General features: G+C 37.6%; 1 protein-coding gene and 1 non-coding gene across 6 annotated transcripts in view; both read right to left on the bottom strand.

The window, feature by feature from the left end:
- Positions 1–2,539: 2,539 nt before the first annotated feature.
- SESTD1 (SEC14 and spectrin domain containing 1) overlaps positions 2,540–25,369 on the bottom strand; it is a 151,453-nt gene continuing 128,623 nt past the window's right edge. For all 5 annotated transcript variants that reach the window (XM_058440648.1, XM_032755261.2, XM_058440654.1 and 2 more), the window contains 8 exons: positions 19,715–19,909; positions 19,071–19,185; positions 17,122–17,281; positions 10,765–10,846; positions 9,915–10,037; positions 8,297–8,488; positions 5,946–6,067; positions 2,540–3,258 (listed from right to left, as the gene is read on the bottom strand). In XM_058440648.1, coding sequence (XP_058296631.1) covers positions 3,129–3,258; positions 5,946–6,067; positions 8,297–8,488; positions 9,915–10,037; positions 10,765–10,846; positions 17,122–17,281; positions 19,071–19,185; positions 19,715–19,909 — 1,119 coding nt within the window. In that variant the 3' untranslated portion in view covers positions 2,540–3,128. The remainder of the gene's footprint in view (positions 3,259–5,945; positions 6,068–8,296; positions 8,489–9,914; positions 10,038–10,764; positions 10,847–17,121; positions 17,282–19,070; positions 19,186–19,714; positions 19,910–25,369) is intronic.
- On the bottom strand, positions 20,894–20,995 carry LOC116809965 (small nucleolar RNA U13). The gene has a single exon (XR_004370120.1). It is a non-coding gene; the product is annotated as a small nucleolar RNA U13 (small nucleolar RNA).

The raw sequence follows: 25,369 nt of genomic DNA, 5'->3' as shown, positions 1-25,369 counted from the left end.
AATGAGTCACCAGGACTGAACAAAGTCACCAACAATGAGGACTGGGAACAAAGCCAATATGACCTAAAATGAAGTTATCATTTTTGCATCACTCTGCTGGGTTAGACATGTGCGAAGAACAGATGCCAAACTGCCATTATATATTAAGCTTACACAGGAGCAAACAAATGATAAGAAGATAAAAGAAAAAAAACCCTCAAACAAAAAAACCCCAAAAAACCAAAACAAAACTAACCCTGCCAGTATTTCAATAATTCCCTGAGATGGGCTAAACGAATGTGGGAGGTTGTGACATATACCAATTAGAAATGAGTGGTTCTTTCGGAGATTTGCAAGCTGATGTTAATTTATGACATAGAAACAACTTGTGGTTTCGAACACACTGCAGTCACTTTTTTCACATGTTCACTTTAAGTGAGCTATGACCCTATGGAAAGAAGTTGTTTTAGGGCATTACTGGATTTTCATTCGTAACTCTATGTACAGATACACATATGAAAGCAGCAGCAAATTTACAGACGAGGAGCAATGATATTCATTATGTTAAAATCATACTTGGCCTCATGTGAAACACTCAATTTACAAGTAACATTTATGAATCCTGCCTTATTTTACTTTTTGTAGGCAAGATAGCTTAAGGTATATAAAAATTAACATTTGGCAATTATAACTCCATGAGTTGATGGTAGAATTACTAACAAACCAGTTCCTTTCTAGCAAAGTCTTAAGAAAAACATTGTAACTACTCTGAAATTCAGTAGAAGAAACAGATGTTGAGTATTGATATTTAGTTATTGAGTGTAACTAAATATCTAAAATATCTAAAGTAGTTAGTATCTAAGAATCTAAGAATAGATTCACTTGTCAGTTCTAACTTTAAAAAAGTAAGTATGTTTAAAACATACTTCAGACTGCAATATAACAGGGATTATTACTAACGCCTATAATACAGCATTCATATTTAGGAGAACTGGGTATCTGTTATGCATGAGCAAGACTGGGAATAGGAGAAGACAAGATTCCTTCCCTCAAAAGAGCTTAGTGGGTACAGACATAAACAACTATAGAATGTGACTAGCACCATCATGAAGACTGAAATAATCACAAAAGTTCATACTCATAGCAGTAAAGCCCCAAAGGACTGAGAAGATTATCAAGTATAGAAAGAACTTCCTGGATGTTCTCAGAAGCAGTGACCACATAAGACAAGAGGGAGCAGATGACCTTTGCCCTGAATTTCCTGGCATGTTTGACTAGGAAAAAAGGCTGCACCGTTAACCTAAATTGTTCCAGGAGGAAAAGGTGATAAATATAGCAAATCTTTAATCAAGGTTGAAATGTCAAGTAGGCAATAAAAAGCAGTACAAGTCTAGATTTCTGGACCAGGTATGTAATCCAGAACATTGGTATAAAATAAAAACCATAAGGATGAGATACCTAGAGAAGAGCCAAAAGCATTCTGACAGGATCTGAGAGAGCACATGTTCAGCAGGCACATCTTAAATTAGGGTTATGCAACTGTACTCACAGTTATTTCAGAGGATAGCATCTTCAAGGAAGGAGACACTGTCTAGGAAAGGTTGCTCAATGGTGTAAATGTTGCAGAGAGAAAAGGGTAAGGGATTCAGACAGAGAAAAAACCATTCAGTTTGGTTAACTGGGAGGCCATTGCTGACTTTCAAAAGAACAGTTTCAGTAGAGTGCTGTGTAAAACCAGACTGCAAGGTGCTGAGTAGTGAGTGATGAGGATGTAGGGGCACTGGATGTGGATTTCTCCAAGAAGTCTGTCAGTGAAGAAGGCTGGAAAAACTAGCAGGTTAAAAGGGAGGGTTTTTTTTTTTTTTTTTGCATTGGAAGATACATGAACATGTTTGTAGACCTCAAAAAGGAACCAGTATACAACTGGTTTATAATTTTGTAATGACTACAAGCCTAAAAAATAATTTTTAATCTTTTAAAAAATTTTCTGAAATAAAAATACACAAAATTTAAATTATATGCATTTTACCATTTAAACTTAATACAAACTTAAAAGCACTAGCATTTCATGATAAATTTTATTTCTAAAGGAGTCATACAGTTGGTATTGGACTACTTCAGAATTTATTTTGCTTTTAGACTATAATGTGAAACTAAATTTTATTAACAATTGCTATTTTAGTTCCAGAAAGATTACTCTGATATAAAGGATTACACTGAAGTAATTATGTATGCCTTCTTCCTCAGCCCTCCTCCCCTAAAGACAGAGTATCTTCAGGGTAGTTAATAATTTTGAGAATATATTTCAAGTTGAAGAAGAGAAAAATTAGAAATAGTATTCCATTATTAATAAGTTCTTAAAGATCTAAATTGGTCACAATAATTTTTTATGATAAAACATGCTTATTTATTATATACACATGCTTACATATGAATTTCCTGTCTAAAATACATGCAACCACCATGAAAAAACAAATATTAAACCATCCTCATAGTCCTAAGAATGCCCTTTTAAATAAGGCACTCATGTTTGGAAATAGGATGTAACTACTAAATTAAATAAGATGTTTAAAGAAGTCTTTTATTAAGCACAAACAACTTTTAATACATTATCAATACAAATAGGAAACGGTCTTTTAATGACTATGATATATCAAAGATTTGAAAGGCTTTCTCTGTATTGACACAATAAAAATAATCAATTCTGAAGAATTACAAAGTAAAATTTTGAGGACACCACTGTCTACTAATAACAGTTTAACTACTGTCTAAATTTACTAAATCACCTGTGGAGGAAGGGCAACTTTTTTTTTTTTTAATAGAATTCCTACTCTTATTAGCACCATTCAAAGCTTATTATCAGTTGTTTATCTATAAACTGACAGGTCAGGTAAAGCTTTAAAGCAAGTTTTCAGTGCAATGTTTATAGTTCCTTCTTTTAAGATACTTGGAATCTATAGCCTCGAAGCATGTTAAGTAATTATGCCTTGGTAGTAGCAAGGTGTTAACATGTAAAGAGAAATGTGTCATGAAAAGAAATGAGACTTATTTTGGCTGTGAAATGCATTTTAATGTGTGGTGGCTAATGCTGTAGTATGTTGACAACATGCGGGATTATGAACTGCAAATCTGTAGGTAGCTGGTAGCCATTAGCTCTCTGTGGTCACCATTTCAGGATGTCTCAGCTGCTGCCTTTTGAGATTAACTAGTTTCATCCTGTCTCTGATGTGTTCTGCAGTAGAAGCCATGTCACTTGGACTCCCAAAATATTGTTCAGTTCTAAAAATCAAAACGCACAGAAAAACCTCAGATTAATACAAATCTATTAACTGCAGTGAATACAAATAGAAGCAAAAATTTACCATAAAAAATCTACATGAGATAGCCTATGTGTAAGTATCAGTTCATCGGTGATCATACTCTTTATCTCTGAGCAGGAAATTCAGCAGGAAAAACATTTTTTAAAATGGCATAAAATACATTAAGAAATGAGAAAAATATATTGGTGGTGTAAAGGTTATATCATGTGTAGTTATGATAATAGCAACAAACTGAACAATGAAACACTGGAAATATGTGGGTCCAGAAGCATACACAAACATAAAATTTATATAGGTACTTGAGTGCTACTGGCTGGGGACACCACTTGTCTATACAGCTGGCAAGCAAAATAAATATTCTTTTTAATGTTACGACATTGTTTGGTACATTAACAGATAAAATTATTAATTTTATTCTACTCTCAAAGATACTGTATTCAGAGTCACAGAATATTTTTAGAGCTGGAAGATTTCTTGGAAATTATCAGGTTAATCTCTTTATTTTTTAGATCAGAAAAGTGGAGCCTAGCAAGTTAAATGGTGTAAGCAAGATCACACAGGGAAAAACTAGAATTTGAACCTAGGTCTTTGAGCAGTGAATCCAGAAAGACCATCAATCTTTTTTATTTTACCAGGAGAAGGTATAAAAGACAAATCTGTCTAACCTGTCAAACAAACTATACATGGCATAAACAGATTACCATTATATTAATAATTATGGAAAACATTATACACAACTTTGGGAAATACTTAATTTAGCAAAATACCTAAAAGAGATATACATAAGTTTTAATATGAATATAAAGTGGAATAAAATAGCAATTCCAAAATATTAAAGGTGGGTGTGAACTTTGAATATACAGTACTAACATTCTTTTATCTTAAAAGGATGAGGAAATGACACATGGACTATCTGTGAAACACAGATGAGAAGCTGAAGCAAGCATACTAGGGAGAGGTGTTCCTAGGCTGACATGGGTAGAACAGGAGACTGACAGTGTGACAACTGGCTGCGAAATGTAGGAATCAGGGAGGGTAAGGGATCCTGGAATGGAACAACCAGAAGCACGCCTATAATTCTGCTACTAGCTGAATTTTGTTCTCTTTTATTGCAGATGTGTAATACAACTTTAGGTGACTTTAGGCTACCTCTGATTGTTCAAGTTTAGGTGTGGCTTGAGATAACGTAAGTATAGATTATGAATAATATTCTTTCAAGGGAATAAAATGCCATCTTTTCAATATCAATCCCAAATAGTCACTGGAAGATCATGGCACAGTAGCAGCAGTGCTTATGATATGTCAGATCTGTTTTAAGTACTTTATGTTTATTTAGCTCAGGTAATTCCCACACCCCCGTAACCTGAGGTGGTATGAGTGTTACATGGCAGTTTTTAGATGAGGGAATTGAGGCACAAAGGTTAAGTGGCTTGCCTAAGGTGTTACAGTGAATAAGTGGTAGAGCTGAGACCTCTGCCTCCAGAGTGCACAGGCTCATCACACTATACCACAATGTTAAAGATACTTATATTTTTATTTAATGGTTTGGTTACTCTATCATTTGAATTAAATATCCTCTGGATTATCTCTAAATTATTTTCACTAAGAATCAGGATTAAATCACCAGGGATGAAGCTCCTCCTGATTCTTTTTTTTTTGAGACGGAGTCTCGCTCTGTCGCCCAGGCTGGAGCGCAGTGGCGCGATCTCGGCTCACTGCAAGCTCCGCCTCCCGGGTTCATGCCATTCTCCTGCCTCAGCCTCCCGAGTAGCTGGGACTACAGGCGCCCACCACCACGCCCGGCTAATTTTTTGTATTTTTAGTAGAGACGGGGTTTCACCGTGTTAGCCAGGATGGTCTCGATCTCCTGACCTCGTGATCCACCCGCCTTGGCCTCCCAAAGTGTTGGGATTACAGGCATGAGCCACCACGCCCGGCCGAAGCTCCTCCTGATTCTTTTCCTGATCCATTTATTTTGCACCAGATTATTTCATATTTTTATCACTATTTGAAATGGAAAGGTGTAAGATAATCAGGACCCCATCCCTTCACACATAAAGAAATTAGAACGCCATACAACACAGTACAAAGAGAATGGGTTTGGAGCCACACAGACGTACCTGAGACTGTATCTTTACACTTAGAACACTTAGAAGCTGTGAAATCCTGAGAGCCTTACTTAATTTCTCTGGGCCTCAGTTTCTTCATTTGTTAATCAAGAATAATCATACTGGTTTGGTCCTCTTTGGTCAAAAGTAATGAAGGTGAAATGTTTCACTTGGTACTTGGCATATATTATGAACTCACTAAACATTAGTCCCTTGTCCCCTCTTCCTTTTCCTGAATGAAGCCCCAAGTCACACTATTCCCTACCATCATAGCCAAGGCTAGAACCCAGTGTCTTAATCTAGTCAATGATCATTCTACAACAAGCTGTCAAGAAGAACACATCTGCTGTTGGCAAGTACCATTACTATGGCTAAGAGGTGTGGATTTCTTTTCATTTTAAACTAATTTATCGTAGGAGTTAAAGATGTGGACCAAACCTAATTTACTTGGCTTTTTAAAGAATAGATTTCCTCTTTTAATGATTTCACTTTAAGACCACACCAATAAAAAATAAAATTATAAGAACATGCCCCATACCCATCAGGATAAACTACAGGAACAGTTAATCTATCCAAAAGTGATTTCCCAACTGCTTCAATTTCATCAAATTGCTCCTCATCATTAATAGCTTCAGGCTCTTCTGGACAGTCCTGCAAAATCTGCAGCAAATAAAAGAGCAACATCAATCAAGAGACACAGGTCTGCAGTTTCAGAGGATCACCCCCCCACCGCACCCCCCCCCCCCCAAAAAAAAAGAGAGAAAAGAAAGACACAGAAATGGAATCAAGCTCATACAAATTTGGTAGATTAAAGGCATTTTCTTGTTCTTAGCATCTTCAGGTATACCACTATATAAGATTGATCTATTATTGGCAAAATTCAAGAAATCAACAAAATGAAATACATAATTCCTACTAACAATATGGTGATTTCCAAGAAAGAAAATACTAGACTACTATTTAGAAAGTAAGTTCAATCTGTCCTTAAGAAGTATTCTTTCATTTATTAAGTAACCATTTATTGAACAGTTTATGTTTATTTAGCAGCCTGGAAGGTGAAGGAGGTATAGACTGTGTTCTCAAAGAGCATACAGACATTACAAATGAAAAATTATATAAATAAAAAACAACAAAGAGTACAAATACATAAATGATGTGACAACTTAGCTAGATGATAATATTTAACAACTGATCTGCTGGCTTGAGTTAACTGCCGTAAAATGATTAGGTTATAAGTCAAATATGGGAATCTCTATAGTCCTCGATGAGATACTGTTCTTCACTTCACCCTAACCATTACCATTTAAATTAAACCACAAGAAAGAACTGCAAAATTTGAGAGAAGAAAAAGAAGTATTCATTTTTACAACTTTTTTTTGCATTATACTTTATGTAATCTAATCATGTTTACTTCAGCATTACTCATAAACAGACATTTTTGTATTTTAAAACTCAAGATTTAAGTTAGATATTTTTCTAATCATTTTACTATACAATTTGCTTATAGTTGCGGTTATTTATATTTATGCTTAATGGTATAAAATAGAATACAGTCAAGAGGAAAGTAGTATCTGATAACAAAGGGCTTTACTTAGGTTTGTACAACAAGCTCCGGGAGGCGGAGCTTGCAGTGAGCCGAGATCGAGCCACTGCACTCCAGCCTGGGCGACAGAGTGAGACTCTGTCTCAAAAAAAAAAAAAAAAAAAAAAGTTATCAGTGGTGCTAGACATTGGGCCAATGGTCACCCTTTGACAGTGAGGTAATTGGGGGAGCAGTACTGTGACTACAGAAGGTGGGGGGAGCTTCTAGGTGCTAGTAATGTTCTGCTTTTTTTTTTGAACAGTACACTGATTACACAGGTGTGTTCACTTTATGAAATCTCACTGCACAGAATACTTGTGGTCTGTATGTTTTCTATGTTAATAGTATATGCTTCATAATAATGAAAAATTCTCATTGAAACAATCAGTAGATAAACAAGTTACACCATTTTGTATACTTCCACTTATCATCATTAGGCCCATGTTAATCAAACACTGATCTATGGAGTTCAATGACCAGCTGAGAATGAGGTAACTACGGACCCTTCCCAACAGATGTACTTCATAGACAGAAACTGTTTAATTCCTGAGGTTCCTTGCAACATCTGTTCTATGGATCAAGTTAGGTTTGCTAATATCTCAAAGTGTATTGAACATTCCCTACATATAAACTTTTATTGTAAGAGATCAAAACAAAATTAACTACATAATAAAGTTCCTTTTCAGAATGGATATGTAAGGCTTGGGTACAATAAATTCTTACTATGAAGAGTAAGAAAAAAGTTCTATTGAAAATGTGTCCAAATAACCCTGCATATTTTATTTTTGTTTCTGAAATTAATGACCTTAATTCATTGAATCATAAATTCTAGAATGAATCTTTAAAGAACACATATAAAAAAGCATTTTACTTTTGTCCTTATTTTTTTGATGTCCCTACTTTATAAAATCACAAAGTGCCTTTTAAAAAATGTGTGACAATTAATAGCAGTTGCCAAAGCAAAAAGTTTCCCTTCCAGGCATAATGAAAGAGATTGAACTCATGATACTCTAAAGAAAAGAGGGCATATTCTGGACACCAGGCTTGGTGAGGAGAGAAGTATAAAGAGAAGACTACCAGGTGGTTCTAGATTTCTCCAATCACGGCTCTCCAGCACTGGTAAGGATTAAGGAAATTTAATTTGAACTCTCTAAGGCAATATATTATACCTAAACAAACTGTAACAACGGAACTAATATAAATATTGAAAAATAGATTAGTCATATAGTTACATTACTAAAATTAACATATTTTAAACACATATAATAAATACCACTGAGAATAACATTTCAAAAACACAAGCAAACCTTTTCAGCATTTGAGTGAAATGCAATAGCCATTTCCAATCTATGTACTCTCTCTTCAGATGCTATTGTAAATTGTTTCCATACTCTGTTCAATCGAGGAAGTGTATCCCCAGATGACCGAGAAGTGCAGCGCAAAGATTGGCATAACACAACTGTGGCCTGTAGCAACTGCCTGCCATAGTCATAAGTGCTCTAAAAAAGAAAAGGAAACATAAAATTATAATAAAAGAATTCTTAAGAGAAGGATGGAGAAAGTGTGCAGGAAGATTGTTGTTACAATTAAGTGACACTACTAGAAATCAATACTGAATAAATCTAGTGGCACTTATTACTATAGATCATCTGTGTGTATAAGTAATAAAGGGGAAGCAATATTTTTGGTTAGTTTATAAGAATTTTCATGGCCAGGCACAGTGGTTCATGCCTGTAATCCCAGCACTTTGGGAGACTGAGGTGGGTGGATCGCTTGAAGCTAGGAGTTCAAGACCAGCCTGGCCAACATAGCAAGATCCTGTCTCTAAAAAAAATGAAAAAAATTAGTTGAGTTTGGCCACACTTGCCAGTAGTCCTAGCTACCTTGGAGGCTGAGGCAGGAGGATCACTTGAGCCCAGGAGTTTGAGGATGCAGTGAGCTATGATTGTGCTAAAACATCGTATCCTAATTGACAGAGCAAGGCCTTGTCTCAAAAAAAAAAAAAAAAAAAAATTTGTTTTAAAATTTTTAATTAGAAAAAAAGTCTTTTTCTGTTAGGCTTCCCCACTTTATTCTGTTTCCCCCATTGCAGTCTGCTTAAATTTCACTGGCCAGAAAGAATGTCTGCTTATGAACTAATCAAAACTACTTTCAAAAGTAGGTGAAATTAGGCACTCTATATTCCATATAGGAAACTACTCTGTTAAAATGTGAACTCATTAGGGAAAATAAGATATTTTTTGGCTTGGCGTGGTGGCTCACGCCTGTAATCCCAGCACTTTGGGAGGCTGAGTGGATTGCTTGAGGTCAGGAGTTCAAGACCAGCCTGGCCAACATGGTGAAACCCCATCTCTACTAAAAATACAAAACTAGCCAGGTGTGGTGGCCAGTGCCTGTAATCCCAGCTACTCAGGTGGCTGAGGCATGAGAATCGCCTGAACCTGGGAGGCAGAGGTTGCAGTGAGCTGGGATTGCATCATTGCACTCCAGCCTGGGCAACAGAGGAAGACTCTGTCTTAAAAAATAAATAAAATAAAAAAAAAAAGATACTTTTCACCACAAAAATGTTCTGTATTATTATGCTAACACTAGTGAGATGCAGAAAGTGAGGTTTCTTATTTACTGATATTAACATCCATTTCATATTAACTTCTATGAATGAACAGTTGGATTGCCTTAAAAATGCCATAATATATAGCATAAATCAGAGGGACCATGCAGAACATGTATTAAGGGAAACATAAACCCTCTCAAGTTTATGCAGGCTAGTTTTGATGCACCAGCTGACATTTTCTTAATTCTGTGACACTTCTGGAATAACAAAACTAGCCTTCTTGTACTTGGAGGGTAAAGTTACATTTATAATCATGCAGAAAGCTATTCAAACACTGAGCTTGTGGAAAAGGAAGATAACCAGTTTTGCACCTGTGCAACATCAACAAATTTTCTATGCTTTTCCAGCAAAACTTTCGTTTCTTGAGCATCATCGCCCAATCTGATGTGAGTCTTAAGCAGAGCATCCAGAAGTTCACTTAGCCATTCTACTGCCTAAACAAAAAGACATAACAATGAAGCTGGATTCAGAACTCTTTACTTATTGTATCAAAATGTCATTTATACAGAGATTACTATCATGTGATTAATGAATCTGTTAATTATAACCTAAAGTCTTAAAAGCTTATGTCATTCAATGATAAGCTACATGAATTAATGACCTCTCCTACTCCTCAAAATTCTTTAAATCTGAAGGCAAGACATACTGAAGAAAAGCATTCTTCTAAAATTAATATCACATAATAAAAGATCATGTATTTCTGTATATAGATCCATCAGGACTGCATTACAGATTTGTGTTCCTATATAAAATCAAAAATTTTATCTAAATCGAACTGAAATGATGTTCTCTGATGATAATGACAAAATATATCAAATTGTTTATCTGGTATTGAAATTTCTCTTGCAGATGCAAGAGAGCAAAATGCAGTGTGCTCCACCAGGTTTTATCCTGGATGTAACTGACAACCTAATCAACAATAATAAATAACAAACAATCCCAATCTCTAGCTCAATAGAGGATTTCACTGAGAAGATTAAGTTAAATGAGATCAATAAACTAGCTGGGAATACCAAAGTGTATTCTTCAACAAGATAAACTAGAACCTGACTTCCAGAATTTACTTTTTTAGGACCATGAAAAGTACACTTTTGTTTGTAGTTAGATGAAATCAATCTTCTAAGAAAAGTTAACTACATAATGTAGCTGACTGGTCCTTACCTGGGCAGCATCTTCTTCACATTTAAACAACTGCACCATCTGAAGCATCTTTAACCTTCGCACATCTACCATGTCTTCACATCTAATGAACCCAAACATAAATTTAACTCATCATTTGTTTTATTGATTACTACTGTAACATCATCATTTGGCACATGTATTTATAGTACACTAAAATACTTAGTCCTACACAATGGAGAATGCAAGTTTTTTGTATTGATTTGTAAGAATTTTAGGGATATTTATATCAATGTTACATCGAAACATCAAAATACCCGAATAATACTCAATGACAAACCCTCTTAAGGATAGCATGGATTCTGCAAAATAATAAAGCAAAATGTAAGGACAATAGTACACTAAAACCCCTTTGCTGTTTAGCATCAAACAAGTTTCAAGAATAAAAGTGTAATGTTTCTCAAATACAGGATGATATTTTTTTGACAAGGTCTCACTCAAGCACCTAGGCTGGAGTGCAGTGGTACCATCATAGCTCACTATAACCTCAAACTCCTGGGCTTAAATGATCTTCACACCCCAGCCTCCCAAGTAGCTAAGACTACAGGTGTGCATCACTATGCCCAGCTAAAGAAACATTTAAAAATTAATGCTTTTCATTATATTATAGTACCTAAAGTAATATTTAATTCTGATTTTTTTTTAAAACCTCCATCTACATTCTTAAAAACTAGATGGAGGGCTTAAAAAAACAAAAAAACTCTACTGACCTCTGGGTGTAGAGAAACACAATTCAAATTATTTTCTTAATCTCACTGTGGTCTGTTTGGATAATATAACCATTTAAATTTTTAAAGCAACTTAACTTAACTCTGGTCCATTTCCTTCATTTCCATGAAATTCTGTGTACTGCAGGTGGGATGGGGGACTCCCACTGCAGTCTCAAATACCAATAACAAGTTACCAGACACTGCGCTCTACTATACTTGATGTCCTTGAAGAAAGCTTAATAACAATATAGAAGTAGGTATCACAAGGCTTTTTAAAAAAAAAAAAAAAGATGCTCTGAATAAAAGCTATAACATGACATTAAAATTCAACTCGGTTAAAGTAATTCTCCAATGGACTGAAGGGAAGTGATAATTATTTTTTAAATATGAAACTAAAAAACAACATAAGCCACTTTAATGATGAAGATGGTATCATACATATACTGTATTCAGGTATTAGATAATGTGTGCTGGGGAAAATGTAAGATATGGTCTCTACTATGAAGATGCTTCCATTTGCACAGATGTAATAAGTACTATTATAAAGCTATTTAAAATGTTTTATAAGAGTAGGGAGGAGCAAGTGACTAACTTGCCTTAGAAGTCCAAAAAGGCTTCCTAAAGTAAGTATCCCTGAGTATTGAAGAGTAAGTAGGAATTCACTGAGCAGAAAACAAGGAAAGAAGTATTCTTAGTCATGGATGCATGAAACAGCATGAAGCTTTCAGGGAGATAAAAAACAACTGTGTGATTTTATGGGAATGTTACAGAAAATTATGCAAGGACTGGATTATGAAGGGTCTCCTACATTATTCCAAGAAGACTAACTCCATCTGAGCAAACAGGAAGTCACTGAAGGAAGTTTTATACAATTGTTGTACTTTATGAAAATTAAACTTATATACAAAAAGCTAGAGAGTAGCCAGGACAGAGGCAGATAAGAGTTTAAGATCTTGACCATAAATGTTTGAGATTCAGAGACAGCAGAACCTGGACATTTGATTAAGCTATAAGGGATGAGAAAGACGAAGGATTTTAGGATAAATCTCAAGTTTGGTAGCTGATGGAAACTTTAACCTAGGCAGGAAATTAAAAAAAGAGGGCAAGTTTTAGAGGAAAATGATTCCAGTCTGGACATACTAGGTGATCTAGTTTGGATCTGGGTTTTGGATTTGCGTCCCCACCTAAATCTAACATCAAAGTGTAATCCCAGTATTGGAGGAGGAGCCTGGTGGGATGCGATTAGATCATGGAGGCAGATTTCCCCCTTGATGATCTTGTGAAAGTGAGATCTCACAAGATCTGGTTGGTTAAAAGTATGTGGCACTGCCCCCTTCACTCTCTTCCTCCTCCAGCCGTGTAAGACACGCCTGCTTCCCCTTCGTCTCCCACCATGACTGAAAGTTTCCTGAGGCCTCCCCAGCCAAGCTTCCTGTACAGTGCGCAGAACCTTGTGCCAATTAAATCTATTTTCTTCATAAATTACCCAGTCTCATTATTTTTATATAGTCTGTGAGAGCAGACTAATACCGAAAACTGGTACTGGGAGTGGGACATTGTTATAAAGATACCTAAAAATGTGGAAGCAGTGATGGAACTTGGCAATGGGCAGAGGTTGGCACAGTTTGGAGGGGTCACAAGAAGATAGGGAGATGAGGGAAAGTTTGGAACTTCCTAGAGACTAAATTGTTGTGACCAAAATGCTCATAGTGATATGCACAGTGAAGTCCAGGCTGAGAAGGTCTCAGATGGAGATGAGGAACTTATTGGGAACTGAGGCAAAGGTCACTCTTGCTATGCTTTAGCAGAGAGACTGGCAGCATTGTGCCCCTGCTCTAGGGACACATGGAACTTAGAACTTGAGAGAGGTGATTTACAGTATCTAGTGGGAGAAATTTCTAAGCAGCAAAATGCTCAAGACTTCACCTGGCTGCTTCTGGCAGCCTAGGCTTATATTTGTGGGCGAAAAGATGATCTAAGATTGGAACGTATATTTAAAAGGGACGCAGAGCATAAAAAGTTTGGAAAATTTGCAGCCCAGCCATGTGGTAGAAAAGAAAAACCCATTTTCTGCGGAGAAATTCAAGATGGCTGCAGAAATCTGCGTTAGTAAAGAGAAGCTGAATGTTCATACCCAACACAATGGCGAACATGCCTCGAAGGCATTTCAGAAGCCTCTGCGGTAGCCCCTCCCATCACAGGCCTGGATGCCTAAGAGGGAAGAACAGTTTTGCAGCCAGGCCCAGGGCCCTGCTGCCCTGCCCAACCTTGGGACACCGCTCCTTGTGTCCCACCTGTTCCAGCTCCAGCCATGGCTAAAAGGACCCCAGATACAACTCAGGCCACTGCTCCAGAGAGGGTGCAAGCTGTAAGCCTTGGCGGCTTCCACATGGTATTAAGCCTGTGAGTGCACAGAGGGCAAGAGCTGAGGCTTGGGAGCTTCTGCCTAGATTTCAGAGGATGTATAGAAATGCCTGGATGTCCAGGCAGAAGTCTGCTGCCTCATGGAGAACCTCTACTAGGGCAGTGTGGAGGGGAAATGTGGGGTTGGAGCTCCCAGAGTTCCCTGGGACACTGATGAGTGGAGCTGTGAGACCCCAGAATGGCAAATCCACTGACAGCTTGCACGATGCACCTGGAAAAGCTGTAGGCACCCTATGCCAGTCTGTGAAAGCAGCCAAGAAGGCTGTACCCTGCAGAGATACAGGGATGGAGATGCTCAAGGCCTTAGGAGCTCACCTCTTGTATCAGTGTGGTCTGAATGTGAGACATGGAGTCAAAGGAGATTTTTCTGGGGCTTTAAGATTTGCCCTGCTGGGTTTCAGACTTGCATGGGGCCTGTAGCCCCTTTGTTTTGGCCAAATTCTCCCTCTTTGGATGGGTGTATTTACTGAAAGTCTGTACCTCTGTTGTATCTTTGAAGTAACTAACTTTTTGATTTTGCAGGCTCATAGTTGGACAAGACTTGCCTTGTCTCAGATGAGACTATGGACTGTGGACTTTTGAGTTAATGCTGAAATGCATTAAGACTTGGGGGACTTGTTGAGAAGGGATGACTATATTTTGCAGTGTGAGAAGGACATCAGATTTGGGAGGAGCCAGGGGCGGAATAATATGGTTTGGATTTGTGTCCTCACTCAAATCTCTTGGAGGAGGGATGATATGGTTTAGCTGTGTCCCCACCCAAATCTCACCTTGAATTGTAGTTCCCATAACCTCCACACATTGTGGAAGGGACCCAGCGGAGGGTAATTGAATCATAGCAGTGGTTATCTCCATGCTGTTCTCATGATGGTGAGTTCTCATGAGATCTAATTGTTTTATTAGGTGCTTTCCCCGCCTTCCCTCTGCACCTCTCCTTGCTGCTGCCATGTGAAGACGGATGTGTTTGCCTCCCCTTCTACCATGATTCTGTTTCCTGAGGCCTCCCCAGCCCTGCAAAGCTGTGAGTCAATTAGATTTCTTTCCTTTATAAATTATCCTGTCTTGGGTATATCCTTACAGCAGTGTGAGACTGGACTAATACAAGGGGCCTGGTGGGAGATGATTGGATCATGGGGGCACATATCCCCCTTGCTGTTTTCATGTCAGTAAGTGAGTTCTCAAGAGATCTGGTTGTTTAAAACTGTGCCGCACCTCCCCATTCACTCTCTTCCTCTTTCTCCATCCAAGTAAGATGTGTCTGTTTCCCCTTCACCTTCCATCATGATTGGAAGTTTCCTAAGGTTTCCCCAGCCATGCTTCCTGTACAGCCTGTGGGACTGTGAGTCTATTAAGCCTCTTTTCTTTAAAAATTACCCAGTCTTGGCCAGGCGTGGTGGCTCATGCCTGTGATCCCAGCACCTTGGGAGGCCAACGTGGGCGGATCACAAGGTCAGGAGTTTGAAACCAGCCTAGCCGACATGGTGAAACGCCGTCTCTACTAAAAATACAAATATTAGCCGGGTGCAGTGGCACACGCCTATAGTCCCAGCTACTCGGAAGGCTGAGGCAGAAGAATCACTTGAACCCAGGAGGCGGAGGTTGCAGTGAGCCTTGATCACGCCACTGCACTCCAGCATGGCGACAGAGCAAGACTCTCTTTCAAAAAAAAAGAAAAATTACCCAGTCTCAGGTAGTTCTTTATAGCAATGCAAGAATGGACTAATACACTAGATTTTGGCAGTACATGGAGCATCCCGCAGGTGACACTAAGTAGATAACTGGAATTATGGGTCTACAGCACAGGAAAGCTGTAACTACTAAACCATGATCTATTAAAGAAAGTAATTCAAGTAGTGAGAATGTCCAGGGAGAATATATAAAGAAGGGAATCTGGCCTCAGAACAAACCGTGGAAGCAGTAACTTTAGCTAGTGGCCAAGAAATCAGTGACAAAAACCAAGAAACAGAGAAGGATCATAAATGTGTTTTCAAGAAAGATGAAATCAAAGAAAAGTCAGTTGTGCCTAACGCTAATCACAGTTAAGCAAGTCAGGACTAAAAGTATTCTCTGAACTTTAAGTAAGATCCAGCATTTATTACGTTGGTAATGCTGGTAAGAGCAACACTGAATGAAATAGTGAGGGTAGAAGTCAGACTGAAAAGGGTTGAAAATAAATTGGAAGTAGTGGGGGAAGTAGTATGAATGTACCATAAACCTATCCAAATGACTTAGCTGTGAGGAAGAGCTCTAATGCTAAAAGACAAAGAGTTGAAGAGGAAGACATACCCATGTGTGTGATTATTATTTTTAAAATAGGAGAAATTTAAGCATTTAAGTGAGGGCAAGGAACCAGAGTAGAGAATGGGATTTGATGGAGTTAGGAGTCAGGAGGGTGATCAGAATCAGAGCCTAAATGGAAGCTCAGCTTTGATATTTTTTGATATAAATGGAGAGCTCTATCAATCATCCTCTGTGGTGACAGAATAATGATAAGTTTGCAGATATGAGGGAAGAAATTTCTGCCTCATGACTGTTTTCTCTGTGATGTAGAAGGAGCCTTTCTGTGAAGTTTTGTTGATGATCATAAAGTTTTTAAGTGTGCAAAATTTCATATAACCATGCTAGATTGTGTATATTGCATAATTTTAATCCTTTACTTTGCAATACTTTGTAGTTGCTATTGCAAACTGAGTTTTCAAAGAATCTTTTAAATTCCTAGTTTTATAGAAAATGAAACTAAACATCACTAGTCCATTGTTTAATCCTCCTACAGCAAATATGAGAACGATGAATGTGTGACATTCTGTAAGTTTAGATGAAGAAACAGATCAATGTAGATGACAAGTTTAACAACAACTCTAAACTAAACTAAATGAAATTTAAAAAGCAAAATTATTCTTCAAAAAGTTTTTTTTAAAGCAGAACAGAGTCATAGACTACACTGGGGATATGGAATTTGAAGTAGTTGAGTATAATTGAAATTTTTGCAACCCAATAAAAAGGAAAATGGTACCTAATAATTCAATAAATTATTACTATTTGTTAGTAAAATTATATACAGTAATTATTACATTCACCAAAAACCTGCTATATGTCTTCTATGTAACAGTTAAGAACGTTTTGTCTGTATATAAAATGTTATATCACTTTTCATTTTAACTAATATTGTTATTATTTTAGTAAAAAGTAAACTGTCAAACTTTGCCTTTGTTTTCTAAGCTGCATATCTTCCATCACTCCTTGTATGTGGTCCACATTTTCTTTATTTTCAATGGTTACATCCTTTCCATAGGCCCAGGATGCCTGATTGGAGATCTGATCCAGGAGACCTTGACCTTTTTCACGCAAACCTTGCAATCCCACATCTAAAACAAAAGTTACTAGATTTAATCTCTTACACAACTAAGGCGCCTTCCCTCCCTCAAACAAATTGTCTCATCAGATATTGTACCTGGATCCCAAGTATAGGAGCTTTGTACAGTAAACCATCTTGGGATGGAATCCCAAGACTCCATCCTATGAACATTTCAAGCAATAAAACCCTTTAAATGTAACTCAAACTGGAGCTCTCTTTCATGCCAAATTCTCCCTAAAGGGAATTTTGAAAACATGGGTTTCCATAGACAATAATTACTTTTAAAAAATGAAAGCAGAAGAAAAATATGAAAATTTCTATTTCTAATAGAAAACAATTTTGTTTTTTCTTCCTGCTTTTATGCTGTCCAACTTATAGGAGAACAAGGCAAACATGTTGTTTAAAAAAGCACATAACCCTTGCAAAATTTTAAGACACTCCAGCAATGTATCATCAATGTCAAAGGATGTTGAACATTGTGACTAAAGGTACAGTCTAGCTTCTATACCATAGGAAGCAACAATTAGGGTATATTTACAATTCTCCACATTACATGTGTAAAGGAACTTTTTTAAACAAAGACTGTGGCTCAAGAAAACTAATATTTTAAAATTCATTTGTCATATTAAATACTAAATATGTATTATGCATACCATCTATTAAAATAACAGCGGCTGGCCGGGCGTGCTGGCTCACGCCTGTAATCCCAGCACTTTGGGAGGCCAAGATGGGCAGATCACCTGAGGTCAGGAGCTCGAGACCAGCCTGGCCAACATGGCAAAACCGCATCTCTACTAAAACTACCAATGCAAAAATTAGCTGGGTGTGGTGGCAGGTGCCTGTAATCCCAGCTACTTAGGAAGCTGAGGCAGGAGAATCACTTGAACAGGGAGGCAGAGGTTGCAGTGAGCCAAGATGGCACCACTGCACTCCAGCCTGGGCAACACAGCAAGACTCCATCTCAAAAAAATAAAATAAAATAAAATAACAAAGGCTGTAAGCAAGTAAAATGTCAGTACAAGCGTGATTTTTCAAACCAATTCCCTAAGGCAGTTTTCAATAATTAATTAATTTGGTTTAGTCATGTGCAACCACTTTTTACTAGTTCTCTGCCTTAAGTTCCTGTTTCCTCTCTTCCATTGCCATTTCCCCTTTTGTCCCCCTTGATACGACTCCCCACCTTCCCATTGTCACATCCTGACCTTTTAGGAAAGTTCACTGTGCTTCCTGCTGTAGAAAAATTCCAAAGGCCTTGATGTCAAATGACATCAAGCCTACATCAGCTTAATGTAACTGGACCCCTTAATGTAAATGTACCCCACTCCTTGGAGAATGGGTAATCTGACAATATTCCCAGTTTGGTGAGACAAGAACCAAAAAACCAAACCAACTATTTTTTCACAAGGTTAGGATAAAGCAACAACAAAAATCATTGCATAAAACACAATTTTGGGCATACAGGGTTTACCACAGAACATTTCACAGCTAATTACAGTTTATGCATGCACTACAAATAATTGTTCATAGTATATGCAAGACACAGCACCTGTAGATATAGCTGGGTAAACAGGCAAGGATAAAGGCCCAGTGAAGGGAGGAGTGACTAACTAACGATGAAAAATAAAATTTTCAGCATAAATTATAACCCCTCAAGGGAATAAAACTTTTTATACTATTTTTCTGTTTCCTGAAAATAATACTACTTAATTCAGTGTAAGTTGACTTAATGTCTAACCATGGTAATGATATTAAAAAAAAAAAAAAAACCTTATGTTTCAGCATTTTTAAAATCTGCTTACCAACACTTTTCAGCTTCTCTTCAAGCAGTTTTAAAGTTTGCTGAATCGATGCTCCATCAGCTGGTGCTACATCTACGCACAACATCCCTAATAAGCCATCCAACTGCTGAGACAACTAAAGCAGAGGGACACCAAAGAGATAACCCTGATGTAATCAGCATCTAAAGTGTTTAATGATTAATGAGGTTTATATCTAATGAGGTTATCACAATTACACTTGAAAAGACTACACTGTTACAAGACAAAGACAAATCATTAGAATACGCGTTATCTGGAAGATAGAACACACAGATGCATGCACCAGGAAGACAAAGAAGTACATCCAGGTCAGCGGAATGCAAAAAACTATTGAGACTTCCATTTCCGTCTAAGTTATAAAGCATAAACATTGAGAAGGAGTCAAAATAAAATATTCTACTAGATTGGAACACTCTAGTTAGACAATAAAAGGTTGAATTGCATGCAGAATGACTTAAAAAATACTTGTTTTTAAAAAAATCAAAAGAATTTTATCTCATAACCCCCACCAGTAATTCATTTTATTGGTTCAGAAAAATAATTTAGGAGGCATGCAAACCTGAAAAAAATTACGTGTAGATAAGTGTTCAGATAATTTGAAGAAAAGAATCAGAGTAGACACTTACATCTTGGGCAACACCATGAAATTCAAGAGCTGCTTGTAAGAGATTTTGCCTAAATTCCAGCTGACTGGCCTGTCGATAACAAACATCACTAAGTTGTTGCTGCAGTGACTTTAGTTCCACAAGATCTTCCTCATCACCAGCATTCAAGAGTGCTGCAATTTGCTGATTAAGTTCCACATACACTGCAAACCATTCCTGTAATCAAGATGTTACAAAGTATATTAAGGCTCAAAGTAGTTCCTGGAAGAGATTACATTTTATAATTTCTCCAGATAAACTAAGTAATACATGATTTTTTTTTCCTAAGGCAAAATTATTAAAATTGAGGGTGGAGAGTTCCTAACCCTCAAATCCTAACTGTGATCCCTGGAACTCAATCCCTGACCTCTAAATGTTCTCTTCTCTTCCTTGCTCTAAGTGAAACCTGTCCACCCTCAGTCACCCCTGCAGCCTTCTCAACTGATAACTGTTTCCATGTCTGACATACTGCAAACCTGAAGGTGGGTTTGGGTGCCTCGTTCCTCACTACTTGCAGACCATTTCTTTTCCCTCCTCTTTCAAAACACCGTATCCCCTCTGAAGTGCATGCTGTGTTAGGTTACATCTTTTCAGCTTTCTGTGTTGTATCCCCTCATCCACAGAAGGGTTTAGCAAAGGTCACACTGCCTTCCATCAGCCTTCTTAGTGACTTCCACTACATAGGTACCCACCACCATCCTGAACCTCCAGTTCCTTGACTCCCTCCCTCACCTCCAACTAACTTGTCCTCACCTCAACTCAGCTACCTCCTCCACTGGCCATAAAAACATGTCATCATATACTACTGTGCAGCTCCAAAAATCTCAATTTCATGAAACCCATTTTCTGACCACCTATTGACTCTCCCATTCACCTCTGTTTGTAGGCTCACACCTACAATCCCACGGAATCCACCAATCTATTGACCTCTCTACTGTCCAGCACATGAGAACCTCTGTCCTCACTTCCATCCTTGATCAAAGGCTATAACCACCTCCCAGCATATAACCCATGCCCATGCCTGGCTTTCTTTCCTTCCATCAGAATGACCTGTTGAAACCTGAGATCTGTTTTCTCTGCCTAATGTGTGCCTGTACCAGAGTAGCCAAACATGGGTAGATTAAAAACAACTAGGTGGATAGCGCTCTCTCTTTTCCCTCACATCAGAAGGGTAATGTGCTGATGTTGTTACAAGGCTTAGAGGGAGACACATCTCAGATGAGTGTGAGCACCCATCATCACGCTTATAAACTACAAAAGGATCAACAGATCTCTTTTTAAAGTTATGACTAAATAATCTCAAATGAGTCTTTGGCAATCCTTTTATGTTTCTCTAGTAAATTAACTTTCTCATTCTCATGATCATTTATGTTTTTTTCACTATCAATCTCCAATTCCCTTTTCACTTCTTCATTCTCAGCCAAAGATCTTAATTCACTGGGAAGTAATCGGAAAACTCTTTCATCTTCTCACCAACAAATCCCCCACCCTCCGGTTCTTCTACAGCCCTATGCTCTGCCCTCAGAGCTGTAATAATGAGCAGCCTGTCTCTTCTTCTAAGGCCAACCACTCCACTTGTGCATTATAGCCCATCTCTGTTGCCTACACAAAGCTTTGCTCCCAGTTATCTTCTCTGTCTCTCCATCAGTTCTTCTGTCTCAACTGGATTATTTCCAGCAGCATATAAATAAGCTGTACTATATTAAACAATAAAAGACACATTTAAGATTTGAGCATTTCACTATGCTGAAATTAAACGTCAGTTTAAAAAAACATTTCTTAAAGGAGTTCTCTGTATTCACTCTTTTCTCATTTTTCATTCTTTTTTTAATCCATTCCAATCAGGATTTTGTTTTCCCACCCTTCTGAAACCAACTGTCAAATTCACCAAAAAATTCATCTTGCCACAAATCCAATGGTCAATTCTCAGTCTTTATTGAACCTCTCAACAAACAGCTTCATTTGGCACTAGCAAGCACTTCCTCCTCCTTGCAATGGCCTTTTCTCTTGTTTTCTGAGACACAACAGCTCCTTTTAGCCTTCTTTGCTGGCTCTCCTCCCTCTTTTTGCACTTAAAAGTTTAGGTTGACCCAAGGCTCAGTTTTCCAGAGGCTCTCTTCTCACTGGGTTTGGAATGACTTCATCTACTCCCACGCCTTTAAATAGATCTATAGGCTAAGAATTACCAAATTAATATAGGCTTTAAATATATCTATAGGCTAAGAATCACCAAATTAATCATCAACACTGACCCCTCTCATGAACCCCAGATACTGATACCCAACTGCCCACTAGCCACCTTCATCTGGATGACTACTAGATATCTAAAATCTAACCTGCCACCAAAGACACTGATTCACTATCCTCCCAACCAGTTCCTCTCGCAGTCCTCCCTGCCTTAGTAGCTGCTAAGGCCAGAAGCCTGATTCTTTCATCAGCAAGTCTTGCTGGCTCAACCTCATCAACTTCTATCAATTCTCATTACTTCTAATGCCTCCATCTATCAGCCTCCTGCCTTTCATTTTCATTGCTAGTCTCTGTTCCCTATTTTCCACACAATAGCCAGTGATTTGCTTAAAACATAATTATCTGTCCAAAAGTTTCAAATAACTTCACATAACATTTAAAATAAATTTCAAGTTTCTTTTCATGGGCTAAAAGATATTACATGTTTTGGCCCCTGACTTCCTCTAAAACTTTATTTTCTGTGACTCTCCTTTGCTCCCTGTACTCTAGCCACACCAACATTCTTGCTGTTCCTCAATCATCTTCCTGTGCTGGGGTGTTTCTACTGCTGTGTCCTCTATCTGAATTGCCCTTTGTTTGGATTACTTCTTGACATCATTTCAAGGTTTCTGATTAAATGTCATCTTCTCAGAGAGGCCTTTCCTAAAATCTATACCTATATTGCTCTCCGCTCCCCAACTTGAATGTAAATTCCATATAGTAAGACAGTATTATATCGCAAAAGCCTAGAACAACACATGACACATAGTATGTGCTCAACATGCATTGACTGAATGTATAAAACATTAATCACTATAGATTTACTGACATTACATTAAGTAGGTAACAGAGGGTGATTTTGTCACTCAGGGAACATGTGGCAGTCTCTGGAAACATTTTGGGTTATCACAACTAAGGAGCGGCGATGCCACTGCATGCAGTAAGTAGAAGCCAGTGATGCTGCAAAATACCCTACAATGTGCAGGGCAGCCCTTATGACAGAGATTTATCTGGCCCAAAGTCTCAAGAGTGTGCTGGGGATGAGAAATCCTCTCTATCCAATGGTGATGATAATATCTGTCTTACCTTGTTTATCAGTTATTGTTTGGCTTTAACTCAATAAGCATAGAATATTTTTAAACTACATAGTTTATAATGGTTAACAGACTATTTTAAAGTAGAAAATATTACCTCAGAAAATTATCACTGTCATGCTCTAAAATATAAAAGGATTTCAATACCTTATTCATAGTACTTACATATCATTAAATGCTCTAAATAAATAGGCTTAACTCTTTGAAGAAGTAATAGCAAAGTTTCTGAGAAAAGTAGTAAAGGATTAGAGTCCTAGAATAGCACTTTTCAGAGCTACCAGCATTAGACCACTTGGGGTGTTTATTAAAAATGTCTAAGCTTCACTCCTGACTTACTAAATCAGTATCTGGGAGTTGGGCCCTGGGATATATATTTTAACAAGCATCTCTGATGACTCTTAGGCCCGTTAAGATTCTTAGGAATCACCGTTGTGGAGCTAATTATTTCCTGGTTTGAATTTGTTAAATACAGGCTCCAGCAACCTGACCAGGGATGTAAATACATTGTGACGACTAGTATGTCTCAAGAAATTAACACCTGAAATTAGAGACATTGATATTAGTGATTGAGGTTGCCATAAAGAAATAATTAGTCTCTCTGGGATGTGGAGAGCAAAAAAAATCTGGCTGATACATTTGCATATATTTTAAAAAAAGTCATCCAAATGTTTCTTCCTAAAAAACAGGGGAATGTACGGCCGGGCACAGTGGCTCATGCCTGTAATCCCAGCACTGTGGGAGGTAAAGGTGGGCAGATCACGAGGTCAGCAGATGGAGACTATCCTGGCCAACAGGGTGAAGCCCCGTCTCTACTAAAAATACAAAAATTAGCTGGGCGTGGTGGCGCATGCCTGTAATCCCAGCTACTCTGGAGGCTGAGGCAGGAGAATTGCTTGAACCTGGGAGGCAGAGGTTGCAGTGAGCTGAGATAGCACCACTGCACTCCAAGCTGGTGACAGAGCTAGACACCGTCTCAAAAAACAAAAACAAAAACAAAAAAAACCAGTGGAATGTAAACTGCCTAGAACCTTAGGTGTATTTTGTTCACTTACAGCCATTCTCTGGTCTGTCTCTTATGTATATTTAACTGTGTAGAAAATGATTATTTTATAGCAAAATAAAAAACACTACCACCAATATATGGGATTTGGATTGAGATGGTAAGAAAAGAGCTTGAAGGTTCACATTTAGGACACAAGCAGTCAGGACTGACACTGCAATCATATTGGCAGTGATGCATACTTGGTGAAATGATGGATATTTATACTTTATACCATGAAATGCGAATCCATACGTAGGCGGAAGGGAACATGGACAACTTGGGTTAAAAAGGTGATTATACTCAGACTATACATTAGAAGAAATGAGTCTTGATTCACCAGGTAGACCTGTTCTGCTGCTTACTATTATGCATAATGCACAGAGAAAGTGGTTTCTTTGTAGACCAGAACTCAGCACTATGAGATGGTGGGACAGTGACAAAATTCTGAAGTAGTTTCAGATATTTATGCTCCTCCATGTTCCTACCACACACGCTTTTCCTACCACACACGCTTTTCCTACCACACACTTCCTTCAACCCAAAACATAAAATTAGATTACTGAACTAAACTGCTTTTAAATTTATTGTCAGTTACTATAACCATTTTCATGTACCTTATTTTCTTTGTTGCATTCTATTAAAAAACCAAGTTAACTTATAATTACCAATCCTTGAACTAGAACTACAGGTTGGCAGAAATTTCATTTTTCTATGTATTAAAACTCAATATCCTAACAAATTTGAGGTTTTTGGCTTTATTTCTGCATTGTGCTTTTATATGGACTCTAAAATTTAATATATGACATTGAGCTGGTAATGCAAGATTGTATGTTAAAAGTTTTCTCAAATTCTACCGTTAATAGCTGTCAATGCCAGAAATAGTCATAATTTCACAAGACTTGAACAATTCCAGTAATGCTTTAATCTGTTAACTCTTAGTTACAGAGAGAAAAGAAAGCTTTTAATAAAATATTAGAATATCTTAAACATCATAAGCTAAATTCATCCAGCATCAACCAACCTATTCTCAAGGTGACAATGCAGTGCCACCTATTGGCTAAAACAGCACAACCAGCTTTTTAAAAATATGTCAAAAGTGGGAAGAATAGTATAATGAACTCCTTCCCATCCAGCTTCAATAATGATCAATTCATGGCTAATTCTGTTTCACATACACTCCCATCCATTCAATCTGTCCCTACCTCCCAATTCTGAAACAAATCCCAAACATCACACATGATTTAAGGAAATATCTCTGATAGCCATCAATGTTTC

Source organism: Hylobates moloch, unplaced genomic scaffold (assembly GCF_009828535.3).
Source record: "Hylobates moloch isolate HMO894 unplaced genomic scaffold, HMol_V3 SCAFFOLD_1, whole genome shotgun sequence".
NCBI classification, from domain to species: domain Eukaryota; kingdom Metazoa; phylum Chordata; class Mammalia; order Primates; family Hylobatidae; genus Hylobates; species Hylobates moloch.
Note: the sequence above shows the minus strand (reverse complement) of the source record. Positions and strands in the feature narration are given on the sequence as shown.